The 25,791-nt window shown below is 42.8% G+C and overlaps 1 protein-coding gene across 2 annotated transcripts in view; it reads right to left on the minus strand.

The window, feature by feature from the left end:
* Window positions 1-25,791, minus strand: part of INPP5E (inositol polyphosphate-5-phosphatase E) — a 1,512,334-nt gene that overhangs the window by 628,599 nt on the left and 857,944 nt on the right. For both annotated transcript variants that reach the window (XM_044058519.1, XM_044058518.1), the window contains one exon: window positions 13,494-13,601. In XM_044058519.1, coding sequence (XP_043914454.1) covers window positions 13,494-13,601 — 108 coding nt within the window. The remainder of the gene's footprint in view (window positions 1-13,493; window positions 13,602-25,791) is intronic.

Below are 25,791 nucleotides of genomic sequence, written 5' to 3' on the forward strand. Positions count from 1 at the left end.
ATGTCAGAAGGCCTTAAAAGGAAAAGGCCAGAGCCACAAAGGGAGAAAATAATAATTATCCCCAAGTAACAATAACAACAAACAACAACCACACCCCCAAACCCAAGAGGGGAAGGAGGGAGGGAAAATAGGACTGCAGCAATGTGGATCCTCGAACATCTACATTTATGGTAGGTACAAAACTGTACTATGTTCTTCGTCTCACATTGCTGCAGTCATAACCTGTGGGTAGAATCCCAAAGCAAAGGAAAAGGGAGGCTGGCAAACTAAAAAGTATTAGGGGCTGCTAACATGCCCTGTAAGACTGCAGTGGCAAACCCAGCCCTGGACTTGGAGAAAAGAGGGAGATGGTAATGTTTAGTAAAAGTATGAACTGAACTCCAAGTAGCTGCTTCCAAAATATCCTTAGTAGCTACACGCCTCAAAAAGCAGTAGAAGTGGCAGTAGCCCTAGTGGAATGAGGTCTAATCCCAGCAGGAACATCCTTCCCATGATGAGAATAACAAAAAGCGATACAATTACCAATCCACTTTGAAATAGTCTGCTTAGAAACAGCTTTCCCTTGTGTACCCAAAGCAAAAGAAACAAATAACTGTTGAATCTGTCTGAACTCCTTAGTTCTGCTCAAATAATAACGTAACTGCCTGTGTATATCCAAAGAATGCAAGATTTTTTCCCCTTTATTTTGGGGATCAGCATAAAAGGTAGGCAGATGGATAGACTGGTTCAAGGCCACATTAGAAATCACTTTTGGCATGAAAGTAGGGTTAGTACGCAAAGAAACTCTATCCTTATGGAATATTAGAAAAGGTTCAACTGCCATGAGAGCCTGCAATTCAGATACCCTTCTAGCAGAAGTAATGGCCAACAAAAAGGCAGTCTTCCAGGATAAAAACTTCAATTCAGACGTAGCTGCAGGTTCAAAAGGAGGCAAAGTAAGCTTCTCCAACACAAAATTGAGATCCCAGGAAGGAGTAGGAGCTCTACGTGGGGGTCTTATATTTTTTGCCCCTCTAAGAAATTGCTTAAACAAAGGGTGAGAAAATAAAGGAGGGTCACAATCATAGTGAGCAGAAATGGCTGCAGCATGAACTTTCACAGAAGAAAATGACAAACCCTTGTCTAGTAACTCAGTAAGGTACTATAGTGTAAAACTCAAATTAGGTACCGAGACATCAAAGCCCTTCGTTGTGCTCCAAAGAAAAAATCTCTTCCATTTATCAGCATAAACTTTTCTAATGCTTGGCCGCCTAGCTTCCAAGATGACATCTAAAACCTGCTGAGGAAGCTGAGAACCCACAGGCTCTGAAACAGGATACGCCAGGCCGTTAGATGCAGGGACTGCACCCTGACATTGAGCAAATGACTGCTTGACTGGGACAACAAGTGAGGAAGCTGTGGCAAAGGCCAAGGAGGCTCCTGAATTAAACTCCTCAGCAGAGGATACCAGTGCTGTCGTGGCCAATCTGGTGCTATTAAAATCATGCAAGGCCTGTCCCTCCTGACCTTCAAGAGAACCTTGGTAATGAGAGGTAGAGGAGGAAAAGCAAAGACGTGAAGGTTGTTCCAACTGAAAGATAGAGCATCCACTTTCCAAGCTTTTGGGTGAAACATTTTTGTGCAAAATTGTGGTAGTTGGAAATTTAGAGGAGAAGCGAACAGATCTATGTCTGGAGTTCCCCAAGCCACTGTCAATTGATGAAATACCTGAGGATCCAATTTCCACTCATGGGGATCCACAATTTGTCTGCTCAATACATCTGCTAGGGAGTTCTGTGCTCCTGGCAGAAACCGTGCTTGAAGAGTGATGTGCAAACCCAGAGCAGTCTCCCACAATATCATAGCTTGTCTGCAAAGAGGGTAAGAATGGGTCCCCCCCTGCTTGTTGATGTACCACATGACTGTAGTGTTGTCTGTTTGTATCAACACCAGTCCTGGTTGAAGTAGGCCCTTGAAAGCCATCAGGGCAAACTGAACTGCTAACATCTCCTTCATGTTGATATGCAAATGCTATAGTTTGGGAGGCCACGTGTCTTGAATCCATTTCCCATTGAAGTGTGCTACCCAAGCCAGGTCTGAGGCATCCATCGTTAAAATCTGACTCGCCTCTGGTCGGGTCACAGAGAGTCCCTTGTTTAGGTGACATTCCTGTGCCCTCCACAAGAATTCCTTCTGGATGCAAGGTATTATCGGAATGACAGTGTCCAAATCGTGGCAGTGTTGAGTCCATACACTTTTGAGATACCATTGTAGCTTCCGCATATGCAGTTTGGCATTGGGAAGTACCAGAATGCAAGATGCCATGAACCCCAAGGCTTGAAGGACTGTCCTTGCAGTCAGCCTGGACAGTATTGATAATTGCTGGAAGTATAGATGAAGAGTTCTTTGTTTGTCCGGGGTCAGAAAAGCCATCTGAGAGGCTGTATTCAGTCTCACACCCAGAAAGCACAAGTCCTGAGAGGGTACTAGACTGGACTTTGTTTCGTTCACAGAATACCCTAGGCACCTTAAAACTGCCATTACATACTGTAGCTGTTGAAGTAACTTGTCTTTGTCCTGAGCAAGAATCAGGCAATCGTCCAGATAAGGATAAATTTGTATTCCCTTCAGTCTTAAGAAAGCTATTACAGGAGCCAGAACCTTTGTGAACACCCTGGGCGCAGTAGATAAACCAAAGGGCAATGCAGAGAACTGATAATGAGAAGTGCCAGCCCGAAAACGCAGGAATCTCCTGCAGCTGGGCCTGATAGGAATGTGAAGATAGGCCTCTTTGAGATCCAGAGTTACCATCCAGTGATCTTTGCCTAGCAGAGGCAGAAGTTGCTGTAATGTTAACATCTTGAACTTTGGAATGTCTAGGTACGTATTGAGAATGGACAAATCCAGAATTGGCCTCCAAGTGTTTCCTTTCTTTGGCACTAGGAAAAGACGAGAATAAAACCCTAGGCCTTCTTCTGACGGAGGTACCACCTGGATAGCCCCCATCTGTAAAAGCAAAGAAATTTGTTCTTGAGCCTCCAGCCTTTGCTGAGGAGGTACATCTGGCATGCCTTTGAAAGGGGCAAAAGTGTGAAAATAAAACTTGTAGCCTTGAATTATTATGTCCAACACCCATTTGTCCTGGGTGACCAAATGCCAATTTTGTTTGAAAAGTGCCAACTTTCCTCCTAGAGGAGCTGCCAGAAAGGAAGGATCCGGCAGCTGGAGATACAGGTCATTGGGTCTGTTTACAAAAAGGCTGACCCCTGCCCTCACCAGAAGATTGTGCAGGAGAACTCCAAGTCCTAGGTCTGAAAGAACCCTGAGCGTGAGCCCTGCCCCTACCACGTCTAGACCTGCCCTTAGACTGAAAATCTGAAGAAGGGTAAGACCATCCTCTTGCAGGCCAATTCCTGCTAAACTTAGGGGGCTGCACTTGCAAAAATTCCTTAACTGTCTGCATAGACTTAGCTTTGTCCTCCATCTTTTTCAAAACTGACTCCACAGGGGAACCAAAAAGAACTTCAGATTGAAGGGGAGCATCCAAAATCAGAGCCTTAACATGCTCTGACAAATTCTGATCCTTAAGCCAGGCATGTCTATGAATAACTGAACCAGTAGCAGCTACCCTGGAAGAAGCCTGAAGGGCATTGAAGCGACACTGCAAGGCATGTTTACCAACTTGATCTGAAGCATGAACCAAGTCCTGCAATTCCTTACACTCTATACCCTCAGATAAAGCATCCACCTTAGATTTTAATTGACCTAACAGAAAGTTCTGATACTTCAGCATGTGGAATTGGCAATTTAAAGCCCTCATAGCTAACGTAGAAGAGGTGTACACTTTTTTACCCCACCTATCCAATGCTCTAGAATCTTTATCCAAAGGAACTGGATTCTTAATCACAGAAGCCCTGACACCCTTAGGCCCTTGAATAATAGTTTCTGGGTCAGCTCTAGGGCTCTTATACAAATATTTATGTGCCTCTGGAACTCTGTAATACCTGTCTGGCTTGACAGGGGCAGGGGGTAAAGAATCAGGATTAAGGGAAGCTTCAGAAAAAACATCCTGAACAACATCTAAAACAGGGGGAATAGCCAAAGGTCTATGTTGCGGCAAAAACAAAAATTCCCTAAGCCTCTTACGAGAATCTGAAAAATCCTGACCTTCCCACTTGAAATGCTCCCTCATGGAATGCAAGGTTTCAGAAAAGGAAAAATCCTCTGGAGGTGAAGCAGAAGGACAGGAATCCTCTGCATCTGAATCAGAATAGGGAGGAAAATCCTGAATATCCTCAGCTGAGGACTCAGAGTAATCTGAGGAATGTTCCATTCCCTCTAAATCTGTCTCCACCGTAGGCCTCTTCTCTGGAGGGGGCATAGAACCCCTGATCAAGGTAATCAAATCCTCTGCCATTTTCAACATATGCTTTTTGGGAACAGAGCCCGAAGAACCAGGGCTGTGGCCCGTACCAGAAATACCAGGTCTAGCCTTAGCAGGGCCTTTAGTGACTGAAGTAGAAGGCCTAATAACCTTTTGTAAGGAAGGAACCACAGTAACTTGAGAAGCACCCTCGGCCTGACCTAACTCCTGAGAGGCCAACTCCTGCAAAAGTAAAGGTTCCCCCTGGGATTCAGCCGAGACTTCGGCTGGATCCACAGATTCAACCATAGATTCCATAGAACCGGCGTCCGCAACGGACGACTCCTCCGGTTTAGACCTTAAGGATTTATCTTTTCGCTTTTTTGCGGTAGCGGGCGTCGGACGATCCGACGGCATGTTGTAGTTACACCGCTTACTGAAAACAAGCCTAGCACAGTCTAATCTGCGTTTAATGGTGCGCTTATTAAATCTAGCGCAAAAGCGACACCCGACTACGTCGTGTTCAGGCCCTAGGCAAGGAATACAGAGAGAATGATAGTCCCTATGAGGTATCTGTTTCCCACAAGAAATACAATTATTAACTTTTTCTTGACATCAGGATTAACTGAGGCAAGAAAAGACAAAAATTTTCCCCAACGGGGTACTTAGCCCAACTGGTCTTCGGTCTGAAACTCGAAAAACTGAAAATTTCAGAACGCCGAACGGCACTTGCAAACGCTGCTTCGGACCACGCGGCAAGAAAGACTGGGGATATGGCGTCGGTCATGCGCTTAAGTACTACTGCGTACTGACGTCAGCTCCGGGCGCCCATGACCGACGCCAGCCTAACTCTTTGGTATTCGGGCCGACCGAGGACAGCGGACTACCCACAGGTTATGACTGCAGCAATGTGAGACGAAGAACATCACTTGCACCACACCATACTCATCACACAGTCCCTCAAAACCTACACCACCAAAACAGACACAGAAACACAAAACACACACCTACATTCGCGGAGGCTCTCAATAAAAATCTGCCCAAGCAAAAGGGCCTTCAAAAGCAGAAACGAAAGCAACCTCCACCCTCCAAAACAACTCAAATGACACACAGCCCACAAACTCAGTGTGCCACTCAACCACAGCCCATAAGGCATAACAACGTACCCAACACTCTAGTCATAGGCAACTCTATAGTCAGGCACACTTATGTTCCACTCATCAGGCTAAACAAAGAGAAAGCTACTGTCAGCTGTCTCTCGGGTGCCAGGATCCACCACATAACGCATGCACTCAGGTCACTCCACAACAAGTACAAATATGACTCTGTCATTGTCCATGCTGGTGTGAATGATCTGAGACGTACCTCCCTGGACTACATGAAAAGAAACAGGAAGGAGCTGTCCAATCTTGTAGCCCAGTCAGATATGACACTAACCCTGAGTAGCATCCTGCCATCACCCAGAATGATACCACAGTACAAGGACAAAATGATTGACTTCAACAATTGGCTAAGCCACTGGTGTCATTCTAAGGGGATCCAGTATCTGTCTGCCTGGAATGACATGATCGACAGACCACGATGCTTTGCCAGAGATGGCCTGCACCTGTCGCCCTTGGGATTCCACATACTGGCTAAGGCTCTTGCCACCCCTATAGTGCCTTATTCAGGCAAGGTTCAAATGACAAACTCACCACCATAACAGGTGCAAGCAAGCAAAATCTGTGGGTAATGCTACTCAATGCTAGAAGTCTAAATCTCAAAATGCACTCACTCGAGGCACTCCTTAAAGTGGAGAACACTGACATCTGTGCAGTGACAGAGACCTGGTTCAAGGCTCCAGAGAGCACCCCTGCATTACCAGGCTATAATTCATACCTCACCGTTCGGCCACCTAACCTGGACTGAAACACTAAAGCCAGAGGCGTGTCTATATTCATTAAGGCTATTCACACCACCAGGCTAGTTGCTCAGCATAATGCATCCAAGATTATCCAAGTGCAACTAACTCTGGGCAAGACCATAATCCAAATTGTAGTTTGCTACAGATCCCCCACCATGCCCCAGGATTCCCACTCCTCATTTCTTGATACACTGGAAAATATTAGGGTACAACCTAACACCCTAATGATGGGCGATTTCAACCACCCCACCATTAACTGGGAAAACTACTCATGTACCAACTCTTTTGCTCACCGTTTTCTGGAATTCATAAATTCCAACACCTTGGATCAACTTATCCACACCCCCACCAGAGGCAGTAATATCCTAGACATGGTCATTACCAACATGGGCAACCGGTGTTCCACACCAGAGGTCAATTCCTCATTGGCCAGATCAGACCACAAGCTAATCACCCTGGACAGCCACATCCCGCCCCCCACCACCATTAGGGAAACCACAGTAAAAACATTTCTCCAAAGCCAACTTCACGCTTCTTAAGACAGAAGTAGCAAACTTCATGACAGCCATGCAGATGGACAACAGAGGTACGACTGCTGAATCCTACACAAATGCACTTTATAAGCACTTAACACGAGTGCATGGATCATGCTATCCTCCAAAAAAGGAAGCCAATCTGGTGGTCCCCTGCTGTTAAACTCTACAACAGAAGAAAGAAACTGTTGCAAAAAAGAGTAAAGTCCCACGATTGGAGGAACTCCCTGGCCAGCCTCAGCAAAAAGCTGAGATCCCTCATAAAATCTTCCAAAGCTAGTTACGAAAACAAAATCGCCACTGATTCTAAAAACAACCACAAAGTATTCTATAGCTATGTCAAGAATCTCAAGGGCAACACTCAGATCTGCTCTGAGTTACAGCACAATGGCACTAAATATACACAAACCAACTGATATTGCCAACATCCTGGCAGATAGGTTCAGTGCTAACTTTACCCCCCCCCCTCACCCCCTAAAGGGCTCAGCTCTACACCGGAAGAATGCAAAGTTCCTGTAATCATGGCTGCACAGGTAAAAATCACACTCTCCAAAGCCAAGAACTCAGCATTCTCCCAGGCAGCATTCTACATGAACTACAGATCGAACTGGCACCCCACCTAAGTACCATGTTCAATCATAACCTCACCTCAGGCTTTGTGCCCACTGAATGATGCACAGCAACAGTTATCCCACTCCATAAAGGGGGAGCCACCACGGACCCCGGGAACTACTGCCCCATTAGCCTGACGAGCATGGTCTGCAAGGCTATGGAACGTATCATCATGGAACTTATAAACAATGACATTGGTAATATCCAAACTCTGGGCCCCACCCAGTTTGCATTTGTAAAAGGCAGATCATGTCTCCTAAACCTGATAGACTTCTTTGAAGCAGTCACCAAAGCTGTAGATGAGGGTAAGGTGGTTCACACAGCCAATCTGTGTTCTCCTAGTCTGGAATTATAGATGGCTTTTGACACCATCCTCCACTATGGAATTACAGATAAACTCAATAAACTAGGTATAAATCCCTATGTCACAAGATGGGTTGCCAACTGTCTCACTGACAGAACCCACACTGTGAAAGTAGCAGGCTCCAAATCAAACTTCAGACTAGTGACAAGTGGAGTACCACAGGGTTCAATCCTGGGTCCTCTCCTGTTTGGTATCTACTTCTCAGAAGTACAGTCTAACACAGAAGGTCTTTGGCTAATGAAGTTCGCAGACGACTGCAAACTAGGAGCCAAAATCGAAACTCCTAACGATGCGGACATCCTACAAAAGGGCCTCACTGAGACAGATGCCTGGTGTCAAAGCCATGGCCTCAAGCTCAATGCGAAAAAGTGCATTGTCATCCCTTTTGATAAAAACTCTGAACCCATTTACTACCACATAGGCAGTAGTCTACTTAACACTGAAAGTGTGATAAGAGACCTTGGGATACAGGTGGACAGTAGTCTCTCCTTTGATAATCACATCGCCACAGCAGTCAGGAAATGTGGCACACCTCATCACAAAAGGTTTCTAATCCAGGAAAAAAGAGGTCATTGTTCCCCTCTACTCATCACTCATTAGGCCCATTATAGAGTACAATGCCCCTTTTGGTATGCAACTCACAATACATCTACAAAAACTAGAAAGGCCGCAGAAATACCTCACAAAGAGGATTACCGGCCTCAAACAGATGTCCTATGCAGACCGTCTCAAAAAACTCCAGCTTTACTCCATCACATATCGCCTACTCAGAGACAATCTCTGCCTGACATACAAAGCTATGTCAAACCCAGAGATGTTGGACATTCTCCACTTAAAGAAATCCCAATCCCTCCAAGCTACACGCTCTAGGGACCTAAACCTTGTCACCATAATAAACAGAACATGCTGGAGGGATAGATTCCTGTCCCAGAGACTTCCCATACTTTGAAACAAACTACTTGTCTACATCAAACAAAGCTCCTCATTAGCACTCTTCAAGAAAAATCTTGAAGACTGAATGGGAGATAGGAAATTCACCCCGGGGATCACTTCTTTGGCTCTGCTCAACAGGGGCACAGGAAAATAATTTTCTTGGGTGGCAAAAGCCAGGGTACCTTTTTGGCTATGCTTATATAGGCCCTAGGGCCAATAGCCTAGTACCTACCTATGAACCTATAAACAGCAGAAAAAAGGTACCTTAAAAATATTACATTTTTTACAATCCAAGCAGTCAAGTGAAGAGATTTCAGGTTGGGGTATAGCCAATATGTGAGTAAATCCAGTCTGTGAAGAAACTTGTAGAAATTGCCCTTGGTCAGTTTCAAATGAAGGAAGAACCACTGCTGTTGTCTTGGCCAAAATTGAGTCACTACAACTATCTTTGGGGAGTCCTTCCAAACCTTTATAAGGACCTTGGATATAAACAAAAAAAGATCTAAAAGCTTAAACTATCATTCCCGTCTTTGGGAATGAGAAAGCACCCATCTTCTAGGCCTGTTTGCAAAGAATCCTGTAGCAGAATTTCTTTGATTGTTCTAAGAGAAGTGAGCAAATCTACTTCAGGTGTCCCCCACAGTTGGATGAATTCCTGGAAGAACCTCTGGATGCAGTTTACACTTGTCTGTCGTTGTTTGTTCCGCAGACTGCATTTTCTCCCATTTAGACATAGCTCTCCATACCAGGTTTGAAACATCTGTTATGGCAGACTGAAAAGAAAAGTGGAAACAAGCATAGGAGACCTGGATTGTGTAAGAAATGGTTGACCCATCATAAAACTTCCCTCCTTACAAACTCCAAAAGTGGGATCTGAAAAGATAAAGACTGCACATTCTGAGTCTAGAATGGCCTGAGGTACCATTACATTTTTCTTATGTGAAGGCTCTCCAAGGGGAATCATAAGAAGCATCAAAGCAATGTACCTCAGAATCATGAAAAATTCCCTGGCTAATACTTGGTTTTGACTGGAAAACTCAAGAACTGTTGGAACAATCTTTACTTTATCTGGAAAAAGAAAAAAAAAACTCTTCACAGCAGAATCTGACAGATATCCCAGGAAAACTATTCTATGAGAAGGGATGAGAGAAGATTTCTGTAAGTTCACTTGAAAACGAAGACTGAGTAGAATATTCTAAACACTTGCTAAGGACTCTTAACAAGTGGAAAAAGAATATGCGAATGTAAGACAATCATCCAAATATAGAAAAAAAAATGAACGCTTTAAAGTCTGCAATAACCAATTACTGGAGCCAGACACTTTGTAACTACCCTTGGAGCAGCTGAAAGCCCAAAGAGCAAGACAGAAAACTGATAATCTAAACCAGATAGAGAAAATCTTAAGTACAATATGTTTGCTAATGGGAATGTTAAGGTAGGTATCTTTTACATTTAGCTGAAGGCTAGTAAAGAAATGCGAGTTAGTGGGATCTGAAAGAATAACATTCTGAACTTTGGGACACTGACAAAAATATTGAAAGAGGAGATGTGAGGTCTAGCATACGCCTTTATGTCCCTTCTTTCTTTGGCACAAGAAAAATCCTCAGCTCATCTGGCAGGAAAGCGCTGGTTGTATGACTCACTAAGATAATATTTCTTCTAGAACTGCAGGAAACAGGGAAATACAGCTTAATGATCAGGGAGAAATGGACTCCCATTGCAAAGCTTACCCCCGCTGAATGAGTTTTGGAACCCATTTGTCTGAAAATCTGCTGACCTAAAGACTTACAGAATGACAGAGATTTGGGGGGGGGGGGGGGTGAAGAAGCAAAATGCCATTCTGACTTTTTGGGTTGTCATTGATTTTTAACAGGCTTTCCATTTATTTTTGCCATTGCTTTTGAAAATCCTGTTTATTTACATCTTGCTACTTGAAATGCTTTTTGAATAAGATAGCTGAGATGGAAGGAAAAAAAAAATTATTTGCCTTAAAAAAGGAAAGTTGGAAGATTTAGGTCATCCCTTGAAACAACTTTCCCCTCACATCAAATCTATTAAGAACCTCAGCTGGAGAAGGACGAAATAGAACTTCCTTGTCCAGGGGAGAATTTAAAAATTTAGGATTTTCAGGAAGACTTTGCCAACATAATCAAGCAAATCTTCTCATGACTGACATAAAAGCAGTAGCCCTGGAGAGAGTGAGCAGTGTCATAGGAACACTTTAAGGTGTGTTTAATGACACAAGAAGCAAACGCAAGAGAGCCATTCAAAGAATTTTTCACCTCATAAGATGGAAGGTTAACAGTTAACGTTTGTCACATTCTCAAAAAAAGAAAAAGAAAATCATGTAAGCCTGGCAGATTACAATTCTGAATGTTAAAGTGGCAAAAGCATAAACTTTCTTCTCAAATTTATCAAAAGCTTTCCCACCCTTATTAGAAGGAATGGCATTAGCATCAGTACTTTATCTAGCAGAAGCAGTTTTGAATAGGAAAATCACTGCAAGGTCTGCTTTAGCAATAGAGCACAACTATTTGAGAGTCTGAGGTACCCAGTATACCCTAACAGACCTTCCTAGGAGGAGGGTGACTGTCAGGTAACCTGTAAGCTATGAGGAAACCATTCTTTAAAGCAGATTAAACAGGAGGAATAGCTGCAGATCAAGAGGTATCCTACTGTAACAAATATAGGAATTTAATTCTGATGCCACTGAAAAAAACAGAACTTACATATTATCGCAACCACATTTTCCGACATGCTGGACTTTCTTGTCTTTTACTCAAACAACAAGGGAGTGTAATCAGGAAGGGTAGACCGTGGAAAACTCTTCTGGGATGTTAGTGGTGGCTTTCTAAAATGAGTAAGGGTTCAAATTTGAGGATTTGTGGCTAGCATGCTTAAAAGACATCAAGCATTGAATTCAGCAAGCGATCACAGTGGCTGCCTGTATATACGTACGTTGGCCTGAAAAGGAGTATGGGCAGTCATAGCATACGATGTTAGACACACACACACACACACACACACACACACACACTTCCCATGGATTAGCTGCTTTCGAGCACATGTGCAAATCCTTACTCGTTTTACAAACCCAACACCAAGACTGTGCTTTAACAGTCTGCTTTTCTTTCCTGATGCTTTCTGTTCTCAGGGCAAAGGCTGAGAAAAAGGAATGCGGAACGTGTTTTAAGTGGAATGGGGAACTTGCTTAACTGACATCTTGAGATGCTGGCAGTAAATGGGGAAACCTATTTTTCAAACCTTATTTTTTCAGCCATTGAAGTGAGAAACCTTCCTAAAGACAAAAGCACATTAAAGAAAACATGTCTCTGAAGTTTTGTCATACTTCATTGGTCGTAACTGACACAAGGAGAAGCAACCAGCATTAGTGCGAAAATGTGGTTGCGATAATAAGTACCGAAAAAACTTTCATTTTAGATCGTTTCAAAAATATAAATCTACTTGGGGAAATCTGAAGCAACACTTCCCTCAGAATCAGAATTTTCATGTTGTGAAGAAAATCCTGACAGAGAAGTAACTTTTTCTTTTCTATTCTGAAGATGATAGGTAAAGAAAGCAGAAATCCCAGCAAATCTTCCCAATCCATTTAAACAGAAACAGAAAAGCATTTTTTTTTTTTACTCTTTGTTTTGTTTTCCTTAGAAATTCTCTGGAAAAGGGCTGAGCCAAAGAATGCATACTATTCCAGGGCTCAGGGCTCAAACTTACTTTCTCAGCTACGTGCTAGACCTTAATCTGCCCAGTCCCCCAAGACTGACAAGAATGGTTCTCCCTTGACTGTGAAGGACAGTCTTGTAGCCGTAGTGGATGTTCTATCCACTGGGCCTTACTTGTTGTACACCACAAGGACCATGGAAAATGATGACAGGTCAAAGGAACTAAATCTGGACACAGCACAGTCACCAACTGGCAGCTGAGGCAAACCAAGAGATGACCTGACACCAAAATTACTCACTGACAGCTTTCTTCTTCTTTTTCTTGTAGATGGGAAGAAAGAAGAACCAATGAGACCTGTAACTGCTCCATAGGTCTAGCAATAAAGGAGGCCTCAAATACAATTAGCAGAGCCTGTTAAGAGTTGGGAACCTCAGTGACAGACAAAAAATACAACTTTGAGATAAAAAAAAAAAAAAACTCTGACAGTCCCCAAAAGAACAAACGTCCTGCCTGTAACACACAAATTCTACACAAGAATATTAGAAAAAGTTCAAAAAACAGCTTTAAACATGTTTCCAGAAGCGTTCACAGAAATAAAATCCCCTGGTACAGTATGACAGTCCTAACTATTATTTATGGTAGGAAACTAATTTTGTTTCACAGAAAAATGAAACAGTGGAAGATTTTTGCCCAGAAGGGGATTTTTCTACCCAGTTTTGAAGGATCACTAACCGACAGTCAATTCCACAACCTCTGCAGGAGTACAGTTCCGTGGCAAGAAAGCTCTGAAGCTTTTGTCATTGTAACTGCTTTTTGCACTGAGTTCAGCTCGAGATCCTGACAATTAGAAGACATGGAAAGTGCCCTTTAGCTTTGATAAGCTGACTGGTTGGTCACATACTTGGCAGGATATAATCCAAATTAGCTTAGGCTACTGCAAAAGTGATCAAATTCTGAACTTCTAATATTAACTGTATAGCTTTACATAGGTACAGAATGAACTTCTACAAAGAATTACAATAAATTACTACATCACAAATTTAATGAAAAACTACTTAAGTACATCAGTTTGTTAAGGACTGATTTTTTTTTTTTTTTGCTTTCCTACAAAATCCAGATACTTACATGGTGTTGATCGGTGAGGACGGGTATCAGGCAAGTTTTGTGGAAGATCCAGTGCTTCGATTATTTTATTGTAGTCAAGAATTCTTTCATATACTTTTCCATTTCCAGCTAAAAAAAAATGTGTTACCATATGAAAAGTTTTCAAACCTCTATACATTTTGCACTAAATGAACAAAAAAAAATTATAAAAGAAGGAAGTCAAATTAGCAAGTGTGGTCCTTTTCTATGTATAGTACAGCTGATTTATTATATATACATTTAATAGTGGTTTCTTCAAGAAAGGCTTTCACTATGTGTCAAGCTATGACCCCCGCAACGGACCAACACATCTCACACAAATGCTTAAAAATCAAACCCAAGAAAAAAATTGAATATAATTATTTTAATTCTTTTTGTGTGTGTGTGTGTGTGGGGGGGGGGGCAAGCCTCCCTGTGTGCCCTCACACCACCTGAACTTATACATACCATCTCCAAAGCCGCACAAGCATGAGAGAAATCTCCCAAAAGAAATAACTCACTGCTGGTGCACACACAGAAATTAAATGACTTCCTATGGAAAACGGTGATTAGGAAGTTTAACTACACCAACTTGTTCACAGCGAGTTGCTTTCTCAGTAAGTCATAATTCAAGGATCAGCACTGCATCATCAAGAAAAGGAACACAGCAGCAGTCATTAACAGTTAAATGTGTATTCTTAACTTCATTCTCATTTAGTGGCATACAATTTTCAAACCATACCTGGAGGTGTAGCTCACACCTTTCACACTCATGGAATGCAGTATTTGAAATCAGATCTATAAAAGCTGTCTATTTTTTTTTTTTTTGCTCATCTACGTTCACACAACTGCTTCAATCGTTTAGGTGGAACAGGAACTGGGTATTCCTCTGATGGTAAGTCTTTGATTTGAAGGGATACAAAAAGCTACATAAGATGTGTAAAAGCATGGCCTGTAATTTAGAACTGTGAATTCTCTAAAAAGTGTTAAATTAACAGTAAAAATACAGAAAGTGAGCTACTTAAACTGGGTACAAAAGGTACAAATGCCAAACTATAAAGAAGAAGGGAATGTGGGCTGAATACTCAACTGTAGTATTATACTTCAAAGATGACGACTACATCAGCCAATAAATAACAGTACTCCCAGCATTAACCCTTACACAGCCAAACATGTGGAAAAATGCTAAAGCGGTCCATTCACAACAGCCCTAGTAAAGCAAAGCCAAGCCCACTCTGTATAGAGGCTGAAAAGCCAGTTTGGAAGGTTTTAAAGAGGTGCTATTCCCTTATATACAAATACTTCACAATTATCTTGGGCAAATGCTTCACAATTATCTTGGGCAAAGATGCTTAAGTGAGTTTTGGTGACTGTGGCTAACGCAACAGAGGTTAGGAGAGCTTCAGGGTTTAACATACATTTCCTAACATAAAACAAAGTAGTTATCTAGCCACTGACTGAAAACTGTGTCTACTATCAACAAATGCTGTACTTAACCTAATATCCTTTATCCACTTTTATGAAGTAATAAATTTTATGAAGTAAAATAAGGTACATACCTAGGAATAAAAGCATTACAAACCCCAAAAATCCAACCACCAAGGCCTGGACTTACACCAGCACCAAAACTAAGCAGTCTAAATCATTTACCAGTATTGCCATGAATGAGTATTGCTCTTAAAACACACTATTGCCAAAAATTGAAAAAAAAATTTTTGTCACATACTTTAACAGACACACAGAAGTATGCTCAGATGAACCACCACAGAACTATTAAAAACTCCTTTTAATAAAATCTTTAAAAGAGCAAAACACACCAAGTACTTTCACTTCAAAAGAGTGCACATACGGATAAGTGCTTTCAGCATACAGGCTTCTGCATATCCTGGATTTACTCAATTTCCTTTGGTGTTTTGAAATAGCAAAAGGACCAATCAAAATATCAGAGACAAACCAACTCCTTCTTTCTAACCAATCATCTCTACTCAGTAAGGACGCTACCCCTTCAATATTGATTTCAGTGGGCCTGCTGCATTTAAACCAGGTTTCTGATCTGCCCTCAAGTCAGCTAGCCATTTGACTTCAATTATTTCTGTTTTATTACGGACATCTCCTCCCCTTAAATTCTCTTTCAAGATTTCTAGGGCCATGAATTTAAAAGTGTGACCTCTGTATTCTATAGTATGAATCAGGAAAGCATTAGTCTTAACACAGTTTTTCATATCATTAAAATGTCGCAGAATCCTTTCCTTAAACTTTGTATTAGTTTTCCCACATAGAAGGCTGCACAATATTGGCAGCTTGCTACATATAATACGTTTTTACTGTTGCAATCAACATGCCCTTGGAATCAGCTATGTCTCCCTGTCACTGGAAGTTGAAAACAATTGGTTCTACTAATATGGTTGCAAGCTTTACATCTGCCACAAATAAAGGTGCCTTCTTTGGTTTTAGTTTTACTCTTTTCCTTACAGGTCCCATCTTTATTGCATAGCAATCTTTTACTTTTGAATGTGAATTTCGTTTTTTTCCCCTAGTATGCGCTTAAGGTTTTAATCCACTGATAGAACCGACCAGTGCTTTCTCACAATATCACAAATCTGTGCTGTATCGGTACTGTAGGTCAGAAGACAGCATAAATTCTGTTCCTTCTCACCAAATTCACTTATCCTTCTCATGGTCTCTCTTTCGGCCAATCAATCCATCTTCACATCTTTACTCTTATAACTCTTATATCCTCTATTCAGTAGATGTTGTTCCAACTTACTATGTTCTTGATTGAAAACTATATCTTCAGTGCACAATACTGAGATTCGTAGTGACTGATTTTCCACTAAATTTGTAAATATATGCCTTGGATGCATGCTGCTTTTGTGCAATAAGTGGCTCCTTCGTGTATCTTTTCTGTACAAGGACATGGTTACTCCTTTCATTGCATCTAGGATTAATTTTATAGCCAATAAATCAATCTCAGTATCTGACATACGTGTTTCAAACTCTAAAAATGTAGTGGCATTAGAAAGGTAGGCAACAAAATCTATCAAGGATTCCTTTATGTCTTCCCATACCAAAAAACGTCATCCACAAACAGTCATAATAGTGGATTTTATCTCTCCAAGGATAACCATGGTTTAGAACAAACACCGATTCCCAATGTGCTAACATGAGGTTAGAGTAACTATTCATGTAGGGAGTGCCCATAGCTACTCCCTACTTCTGCCAGTAGTATTCATTCCCATAAATAAAGATATTGTTGTTTAATATCAATTCCAGTAACTTACAGATCCTTCTTGTGCTTCTCCCATCCAAATCTATGGATATTATATTTGCCACTGCCTGTACACTAAAGTCATTAGGTACTTCAGTGAAAAGGCTATGCACATCCATGGTAACCATAAGTATACCAGAAAAATGTTGATGCTGTTCCAAATGATGGCACAAAGTCTCTAAAAAGTGAGAAGTACCTCTTAGCACAACAGGTGCTTTAGGTAGAAATTGTTTCACTTGATCTTCAACATACACAGATAGGGGCTTCTGTAACCCATCCACTTCCTGATACTATAGGTTGCATGGGTGGAATTTGCTTATTTTTATGTATTTGGGGAGGCCACTGATCAAAGCTATTTGTGACTGTTCCACTGTAAAAAAAAAAAAAAATCAAAGAATTCTTGATTGATCACCCTGGTGGAAAGCAATTCAAGAAGTGTATCTCGGACATTCCCAATTATTTTGTTAACTCCTATCATGGTTATCTTCCAACTTTCAACAGTTCCTTCATTCTTCTTTGATACATACGAACATCTAGTACCAGAACAGCCCCTCCTTTGTCAGCTGGTTTAATCACTATATCCTCCCTTTCAGTTAACTCTTGTAAAGCCTTATTTTAATGAAAACTTATATTATGGAAACATCCTTTACTATTAGTCTGTCTCAATGTAGCTACGTCTTTTTCACAAGGTCATGTGAACAATTCAACTGCTAGATGAGAAACTGGTACAAAATTACTAAATTTTTTATACTTCTCAGGTAGTCTGAAATTAGATGGTCCAAATAAATTTTCAATGTGACATTCCTTCCAAAGCATTTGATGTCAAATCACAAACACATTTGTCCGGGAGAGGTAAGTTGAAACCAGAGGATGAAAGGCTAATAATGCCAGAATAGGATAATGAACTTTTGTACACATTGGTTTACAAAGTCCACTGAACATGCAGGAGAAAGAGACAAATGTAGATTTGAACTTTTGTACACATTGGTTTACTAAGTCCACTGATCATGCAGGAGAAAGAGACAAATGTAGATTTTATAGATTCATTGGTTCAAATTAGGCTAACCACCAACCAAGGTCTTTACAAGCCTAGCCATGCAAACCAACCCATTTTTTTCCCAGAGTTCCTTGGATGCCTACATGGTGGTGTACGGTATTAAAGAGGTAGGTATGGGTTATGTGGGGGAAAGGGTATGTTAGTTGGGGATTCATTTAATTATTGATGACCTCTGTCCATCAGAGACATGGGGGCCAAGCTGGGTATGAATTTGCGATTTCCCATCCAATGATCAAGTTTTCTTTTGAACGGAGTCAGGGATGAACTCTGCTTCATATAGATGGGGAGCTTATTCCACAGCCCAGGGAACCTTTGAGACACACATCAGTCCATCCAGCAGGATCTACTTATGTTGCAGACACAGTTCAGGTCCTTGGATCTGATGTTTCTGATGGTTTTTGCTTTGTGGATATGCAATAGATCCATCATTCCTGGATCTAAAGATGCCTTATATGCTAGGGACAGAATACCCTACTCAGTAACCTGTAGGAGTACAGAGATAGGACTTTAAGGTGATCTGTGTAGGACACGGCATTCATACCCTTGATCCTCCTAATGAGGAACCTTTGAAGGTGTTCCAACTGTTGCAAGTGCCTTGCTAGGTACATGCCAAGGGGCATTGTACTCAATAATGGATCTGATAATGGCTGAGTAGAGTGGTACTATTACTTCCTTGGACCTGGATGCCAAAACCTTGCATACGAGTTGGGTAACATAGAATGATTTTCTTACTGTTTGGTTATGTGTTGGTCAAACACCAGATTACTGTCTACACATGTTCCCAGATCCTTAACTATCAGGTCTACTCTTAGGGGGTGTTTTTTGATGAAGCAATTAGCTTGGGTGGGCACTTTCCAAAAGGGCACTATAATGCCTTTCTTTGTAAAGCATTTTAATCCATGGCTTTCACACCAGTCATTTCTTAGATTGTCTTATAGAATGTTGATGTCGTTGGGGGAAATCTATGACAGCTCTGAATTTACAGTCATCTGTGAAACTGGTGAGCCAGAGGCCTTTGAAATTAGCCCCAACTTCCAAGAAGTAGTTGCCAAACAGGAGTAGGCCCAACACAGAGGTCTGAGGTACTCTGCTGGTGACTGGTCTCTTGGTGGAGGTGGTCTCACTGATCCTGACTTCTTGGGTCCTATCTGTGAGCCAGTTGGTAGTCCAGTGAGTTAAGTCGGGATTTATGCCTAGTTCTGACAGTTTGTCAACAATACCTGAGTGGGGTATTGTACCAAATGCCTTGGCCAGGTCAAGGTAGGCAGTATGCACTATTTTCCCCTCATCCATAGTCATTATGACTCTCTCAAAGAGGTCTACCAGGTTAAACAGGGAAGAACTGGGTGGGTCTAGTGTCTGTAGGTTGCCAATGTCCTTGTCCATCATTTCTATGATAATTCATTCCATGGCTTTGCACATTAGACTTGTCAGGCATGATGGGTCTGCAGTTGTCAGACATGATGGGTCTGCAGTTCCTGGGATCAGTGGATGGTCTGCTCTTATGAAGAGGGATACAAACAATACAAACCATATTGACAACATTATGAAGATGGATGACCACTGCAGCCTTCCATTCATCTAGCAAGTAACCTGTTTTGAGGCTGTAGTTAAGAGTGCCTCAAGTGTTGGTGCTAGGTCATGTTTTAGACTATTTAGGAGGCAACCAGGGATACTGTCGGGATCCACTGAAGCAATGTTTTTGGCCTTAGCAAGGACCTCCAGGACCTGTTCCCCATTGACAGTAGGGGGTGATGGTATGCTAGAATGGATGGCACAGGGGTAGTTGGGGGGGTGAAATTAGAAACTACAGTTGTGTACACTTACCATAAACGTAGATGTTTGAGTGTATTTACTGTTGCAGTCATCATCTGTGGGTTATCCCTGCTGTGGTAGCCCTCGGCAGGTTCGAATACCAGAGTCAATGTTTTTGTGCGCCAGCTGCTGTCACCTGTAATGTGACATCAGGTCGTCAGCACTATAAAGCAAGGCAGCAGATGACATTACATCAGTTTTTTCTTGCCCTAACACTTCAGAAGCACAAAGGAAAAGAGAGAAATGGTCCTGGTGGCTAAGAGCCACTTTTGGAAGCATGTGTCCTCCTAGGGGAAGATGTGAAAAGGGGGTTGGAGGGAGGGAAACCAAGACTGCAACAGTGAATACACTCAAACATCTACATTTATAGTAAGTGTACACAACTGTACTATGTTCTTCAGGTTTCACTTTTGCAGTCATCACCTGTGGGACGTCTCCTAAAGCTGAAATAAAGGTGGAAGGATAGGTAGAGTCCTAGGTATGGGGACTGCAGAACTGCAGAGGCAAACCTTGCCCTAGCCTTACAAAAGAGAGGAAGGTGGCAATGCTTTGTAAAGGTATGGACAGAGGTCCAGGTGGCCGCTTCCAATATGTCCCTGGTAGGTACTCCTCTGAAATCCATTTGGAGATGGGCTTTCCCCTCTGCCCCTGGGGCAAAGCTTACAAGAAGCTGGACAGTGTTTCTGAATGGTTTAGTGCGGTGCAGATAATATCTGAATTGTCTGTGGGCATCTAGTGAGTGTATATGGGAAGATGTACAGCCTATTTAAGGGTCATATCAGATACTACCTTGGGCATAAAGGAGGGATTAGTCCTCAGGGAGACTCTGTCTGCATGGAAAAGTATGAAGGGCTTGACAGCCATGACAGCTTGAAGTTCTGAGACCCTTCTGGCTGAGGTGATAGCTAGTAGGAAGGCAGTCTTTCAGGAGAGGTATTTCAATTCCATTGAAGTGGCAGGTTCGAAAGGAGGTAAGGTTAGTTTCGCTAATGCATAATTCAGGTCCCAGGGATGAGTAGGAGGTCTTCTGGGAGGCCTGATATTAGAAGCCCCTCTGAGGAATTGCTTAATCAAAGGGTGAGAGAAGAGGGGTGGGTTTGAATCATAATGGGCAGAGGTGGCTGAGGCATGGAATTTAATAGAAGAGAAGGAGACGCCACTATTGAGCAACTCTAAGTAATCCAGGATGAGAGGAATGGAAGGTTGGGAGGTACTGCCCCCTTTTAATTGTTTCCAGGAGAAGAATAATTTCCATTTTCCTGCTTAAGATTTTCTTGTGCTGGGCCTTCTGGCCTCTGTGATGATATTCAGGACCTGTTTGCTTAACAGTGACTTCTTGTTAATTTTTAGTTTATGAGCCATGCTGAAAGCTTGAGAGTCTGTAGGTCTGGGTGCAGTACCTTCCCCCTCTCCTGGGTAAGGTGGTATGACCTTAGGGGAAGCAGCTTTGGGGGCTGTAAGGTCATACTGCGTAGTAAGGGGTACCAATGCTGTCTGGGCCAATCTGGACTGATGAGAATTGGCCTTTGGTCTCTCCTCTCTTATTTTGATTAGAATCTTGGGAATAAGGGGCAGAGGAGGGTATGCATACACAAAGAGGGAGCTCCAGGGGAAGGTCAAGGCATCTACCTTCCATGCTCAGAGGTGATACTCCCTGGTACAAAACTTGTGCAGCTGGTAGTTTAGCGAGGCAAAGAGGTCCACCTCTGGGGTCCAGTAAGTTTCTGCTTAGGTGGTCTGCCAGTGTATTGTTAATCTCTGATAAATATTGGGCAATCAGGTGTAGCCCCATGGAGGTGGCTGTAAGCCTTAGACTCATGGCTAACCTGCACAGGGGGTAATATTGGGTGCCCCCCTGCTTGCTTGATGTACCACATTACTGTGGTGGTGTCTGTTTTTACAAGGAGGACCCCTGGCCTGAGATGGGGTTGGAAGGAAGTTAGAGCGTTTTGCACAGCCATCATTTCTTTCTGGTTGATGTGAAAGTGAAGTTGCTGGGCATTACAAAGGCCTTGGGTACACCTGCCTGCTAGGTGAGCACCGGTGGTGATGGTCTGGGCAGAAGATGAAGGGAAGACCCTTGTTCATGGCACAGGCCTCTGCCCATCAGAGGAATTTGTCCCTTATGCAAGGAATCAGTGGGAGAGTGGTCTCTAGGGACTGAGACTGCTGACACCAAAGGTTCTTTAAGTACCACTGAAGCTTTCTCATGTGAAGCCTGGCGAGAGGGATGAGAAGGATGCAAAATGCCATGTATCCCACGTCTTGCAGGAACTTCCTCGCAGTGAGGGGACTTCTGCAAGCCAGTTAGGTGAAGTAGAGAGGCATGAAGCTCTGCTTTTCTGGGGATAGGAAGGCCATTAGGGTTGCTGTGTCTAGCACAGCTCCAAGGAAAACAATTTTCTTGGTGGGGGTTTGCTTTGATTTTTTTCTCGTTAATGGTGAACCCTAGGGAAGTCAGGAGATTTTTGACAAAAAGAAGATCCTGGAGCAACTTTTCTTTGCTGTTCGCCTGAATGAGCCAGTTGTCCAGGTAAGGGTAAATCTGTATATTTCTCTGTCTGCAGAATGCTATAGCCAGGGCCTAGCATTTGGTGGATACTCTGGGAGCAGTAGATAAGCCAAAGGGCAATGCACAGAACTGAATGCGCTGATGGCCTGCTCCGAAGCGTAGGAATTGTCTGCAAGATTCCCGGATGGGGATGTGGAGATAGACATCTTTTAGGTCTAGTGTCACCTGCCAGGCATTTTGTGAGAGCATAGGCAGGAGCTGCAGCAAAGTTAGCATTTTGAATCTGGGGACCACCAAGGAGGTGTTCAGTTTGGATTCTGGGAACAAGGAATAGTCTGGAGTAAAAACCTTTTCCCGTTTGATCTGGTGGGACAGGTTCTACTGCCCCTTGGGATATTAGTGTTTTTACCTGTTTTAATGCCTCTGCACACTGGTTTGGGGGGAGTTCTGGGTGCCATTTTGGAATTGAGAGTTCGGTGAAGGAGAATCTGTATTCCTGAGAAATTATTTTTAATACCCATTGGTCCTTGGTTATAGAGGCCCAATTGTCCTTGAAGAGGGTGAGCCTTCCTCCTAGGTTTAGATGAGTGAAAGGAAGGGAGAGCCATTGTGAGTGTTTACCATAGAAGCTTGGCTTACAACTCCCTGCTTTGGAGGCAAAAGTGGTCCACTGTTTGCTTCTTTGCTGGCCCTGGGATAGGGGTTTGGATGTCCTGCCCCTGTGGGGCTTACTTTGGCCCGGTCTGCTGGGTGCAGGGAAGGCCCAGTGCTTAAAGGAGAAGTTTCTGCTGAATCTGGGCAGTTGAACTTGAAAGAAATATTTTACTGTTTGCATAGATTTTGCTTTGTCTTTTATCTTTTTAAGCACCTCTTCTGCTTTTTCCCCAAACAGGCGTTCCTTATCTAGGGGTGCATCAATAAGTTTAGACTTGACATCATCAGGCAGAGATTGTTCCTTCAGCCGTGCATGTCTTCTAATAACAGATCCTGTCACTGTTGCTCTACTAGAGGCTTCTAGGGCATCATATTTACATTGTAATGAGTGCTTGGCCATTTGACCAGCAGAGTGAAGTAATTCTGCCAGCTCTTTTGAGTTGCTACCATCAGGAGAGGTAGCAATCTTCTGCTTTATTTGTTCCAAAGTGTGATGTTGATATTTTAACATATGGAACTGACAATTGAGTGCTCTGATAGCTAAGGTTGCAGAGGTGTATACCCTTCTTACCCCATCTGTCCAGAGTTCTGGTGTCTTTGTCAGAAGGGAGAGGATTCTTGGCAGAACTAGTCTTAGCTTCTTTGGGTCCCTGTTTAATGACCTCAGGGTCTGCAGCAGGGTTCCTGTACAGGTATTTGTGAGAATCTGGTACTCTGTAGTACCTGCCAGGTTTAGCTGGAGCAGGAGGCAGGACATCAGGGGTAAACTAGATTCAAGGAAAACATCATCCACCACTTCTAGAATAAGAGGGATGGCCATGGGTCTGTACTGGGGTAGGTCCAGAAACTAAGTCATTTCTTTGATTGTGGATAGTCCTGAGATTCCCAATGAAAATGTTCCCTGAGGGAGTGGAGGGTTTCCCTAAAGGAACGGTCCTCTGGAGGGGAGGCAGAGGAGATAGATTCCTCTGCATATGAATCCTCATAAACAGTTAAGGGCTGCTGTTCCTCTTCAAAGGCAGACTAATCAGATTCCTCAGACTCTTGGTCTGTCATAATTTCTGCAGAAGGAAGCCTTTTCCTTTTTGGGGTGGGGGCTTGAGTATCTCAGATAAGGGAGATGAGAACTTCTGCCATTTTAAGCAGTTGAGCTTGGGGTGGGGAAGAAGTAGTAAGATGGTGGCTAGAAGCAGATTTCCTAGGAGAGGCCTGGCTTCGAGGCCTGAGAGAATCTGTTGGTCTCTGAGAAACGGTAGTCGGAAGAGAAGATGTTTTTTGTCTAGAATCGGTAGTGCGAATGGCCTCCTCAGAAGCTGGTGCCTGCGTCGCTGCTCCGGACCCAACCGAGGTAGAGACAGCCAAAGACTCGGAAGATGAAGTGGATTTCTGCGGCATACCAGACTCGAAAGGGTCTCAGCAGAGGCCTGTGTAGAAAGCGAGTCGAGCATCAGGGGCTGAGAAAGTGCCTCACTGAATTCCGGAGAACTGACGTCTTGCTTAGCGTTAGCGTTGTCGAAAGGCTTAGCCTTGTGTGGCCTGTCTCTATCTTTACGTTTTTTCGGAATATCGGTGGATTATTGGCTGATGGACACCATATCAGAATACGAAAATAATTGTCTACAAAAAGAACTGTACAGCGAATGGTTCTCACATTAAAGAGGGCATAGAACTGGCAATGAGGGACGTCGTGGTCTGGGCCTAAACAAGTGATGCAGTAGGAATGAAAGTCTCGGTGTGGGATCTGCTTTCCACAGGCGAGACAATTGTTAACTTTTTCAGACATCGGTTAGAGCAAGAAAAAAGTGTCCCCAACGGGGTACTTAGCTTTAGACATTTTCTGCTGAAATTCAACATCTGGTAGCGACCGACCGGCACTCATGCAAACTGCTTCTGCTACAAGCTCCACAGCAAACTGCTTCTACTACAAGCTCCACGGCAAGAAAGACTGATGTAATGACGTTGTCTGCCTTGCTTTATAGTACTGATGACCTGACGTCAGACTACAGGTGACAGCAGCCGGCACACAAAAACATTGACTCTGGTATTCGGGCCAGCTGAGGGCTACCACAGCAGGGATAACCCACAGGTGATGACTGCAACAGTGAAACACGAAGAACATCTAAATTTATCAGCCAGTAGATTTGCTATGTCACCCTGCTCAGTGAAGGTTATGCCATTTGCTACCACTTCTGCACACTGTTGAGTATTACCTTTAGCATTTCTGATACAGCTGAAGAAGGAGGCCTTGTGATGGTCCTTATCCTGGAAGAGCTATCCTGACCTCATAATTGGCTTTGCTGGATTTTAGTAGAACTCTGTTTCTTGTTTAGTTGAATCAGAGTTCTTATCTCTATAAGAATTGCTCTTTTTCTTATTTTGGCCATGGCTTTTTTTATTTTGTTATATAGCTGTTAAAGAAAGGATTCCATTAGTATGGTTTGTTTTTGGTGTTAGATCTGGGGTTATTTTTGGTAGGAACGGCAGCCTCAATGCAGCCATTTATGCGTTTGTGCAGGGTTTTGCAAAAAAAGAATTAGAAACAGTCACACACCTTGTTGCTGGTTGTGACATACTCATGGCAGAGGGCCTGTACACTGAAAGGTACAATAACTTAGAAGACTGCTGCATTGGGGATTGTGCAAACACTATAATACAGAAGTAGCTGAGGCACATTGGAAACATGGACTACAAAGGATTATAGAGAATGATGAAGTATATATCACATGGGATCACCCATTACTAACAATTCAAAAAACAGATGCAAGAAAACCAGAAACAGTAGTCCATGAAAAAAAAGACGAAAGTAGCATTGGTCATTGAAACTGCTACACCTAGCAATTACAGTATTGCATATACAGATAAAACCAATGTCATAAAATAAGAAGTTATGTACCTACCATAACGTTCCATGTTAGAGTCCCCATTCCAAAAGTGAGCAGGTCCATACGCTTTACAGTCTTTAACCAGCTCACAGCAACCTAGCAGAAGTCCTTGT

Source organism: Protopterus annectens, chromosome 16.part0 (assembly GCF_019279795.1).
Source record: "Protopterus annectens isolate FY-2018-M chromosome 16.part0, PAN1.0, whole genome shotgun sequence".
Classification (NCBI taxonomy): Eukaryota; Metazoa; Chordata; order Ceratodontiformes; family Protopteridae; genus Protopterus; species Protopterus annectens.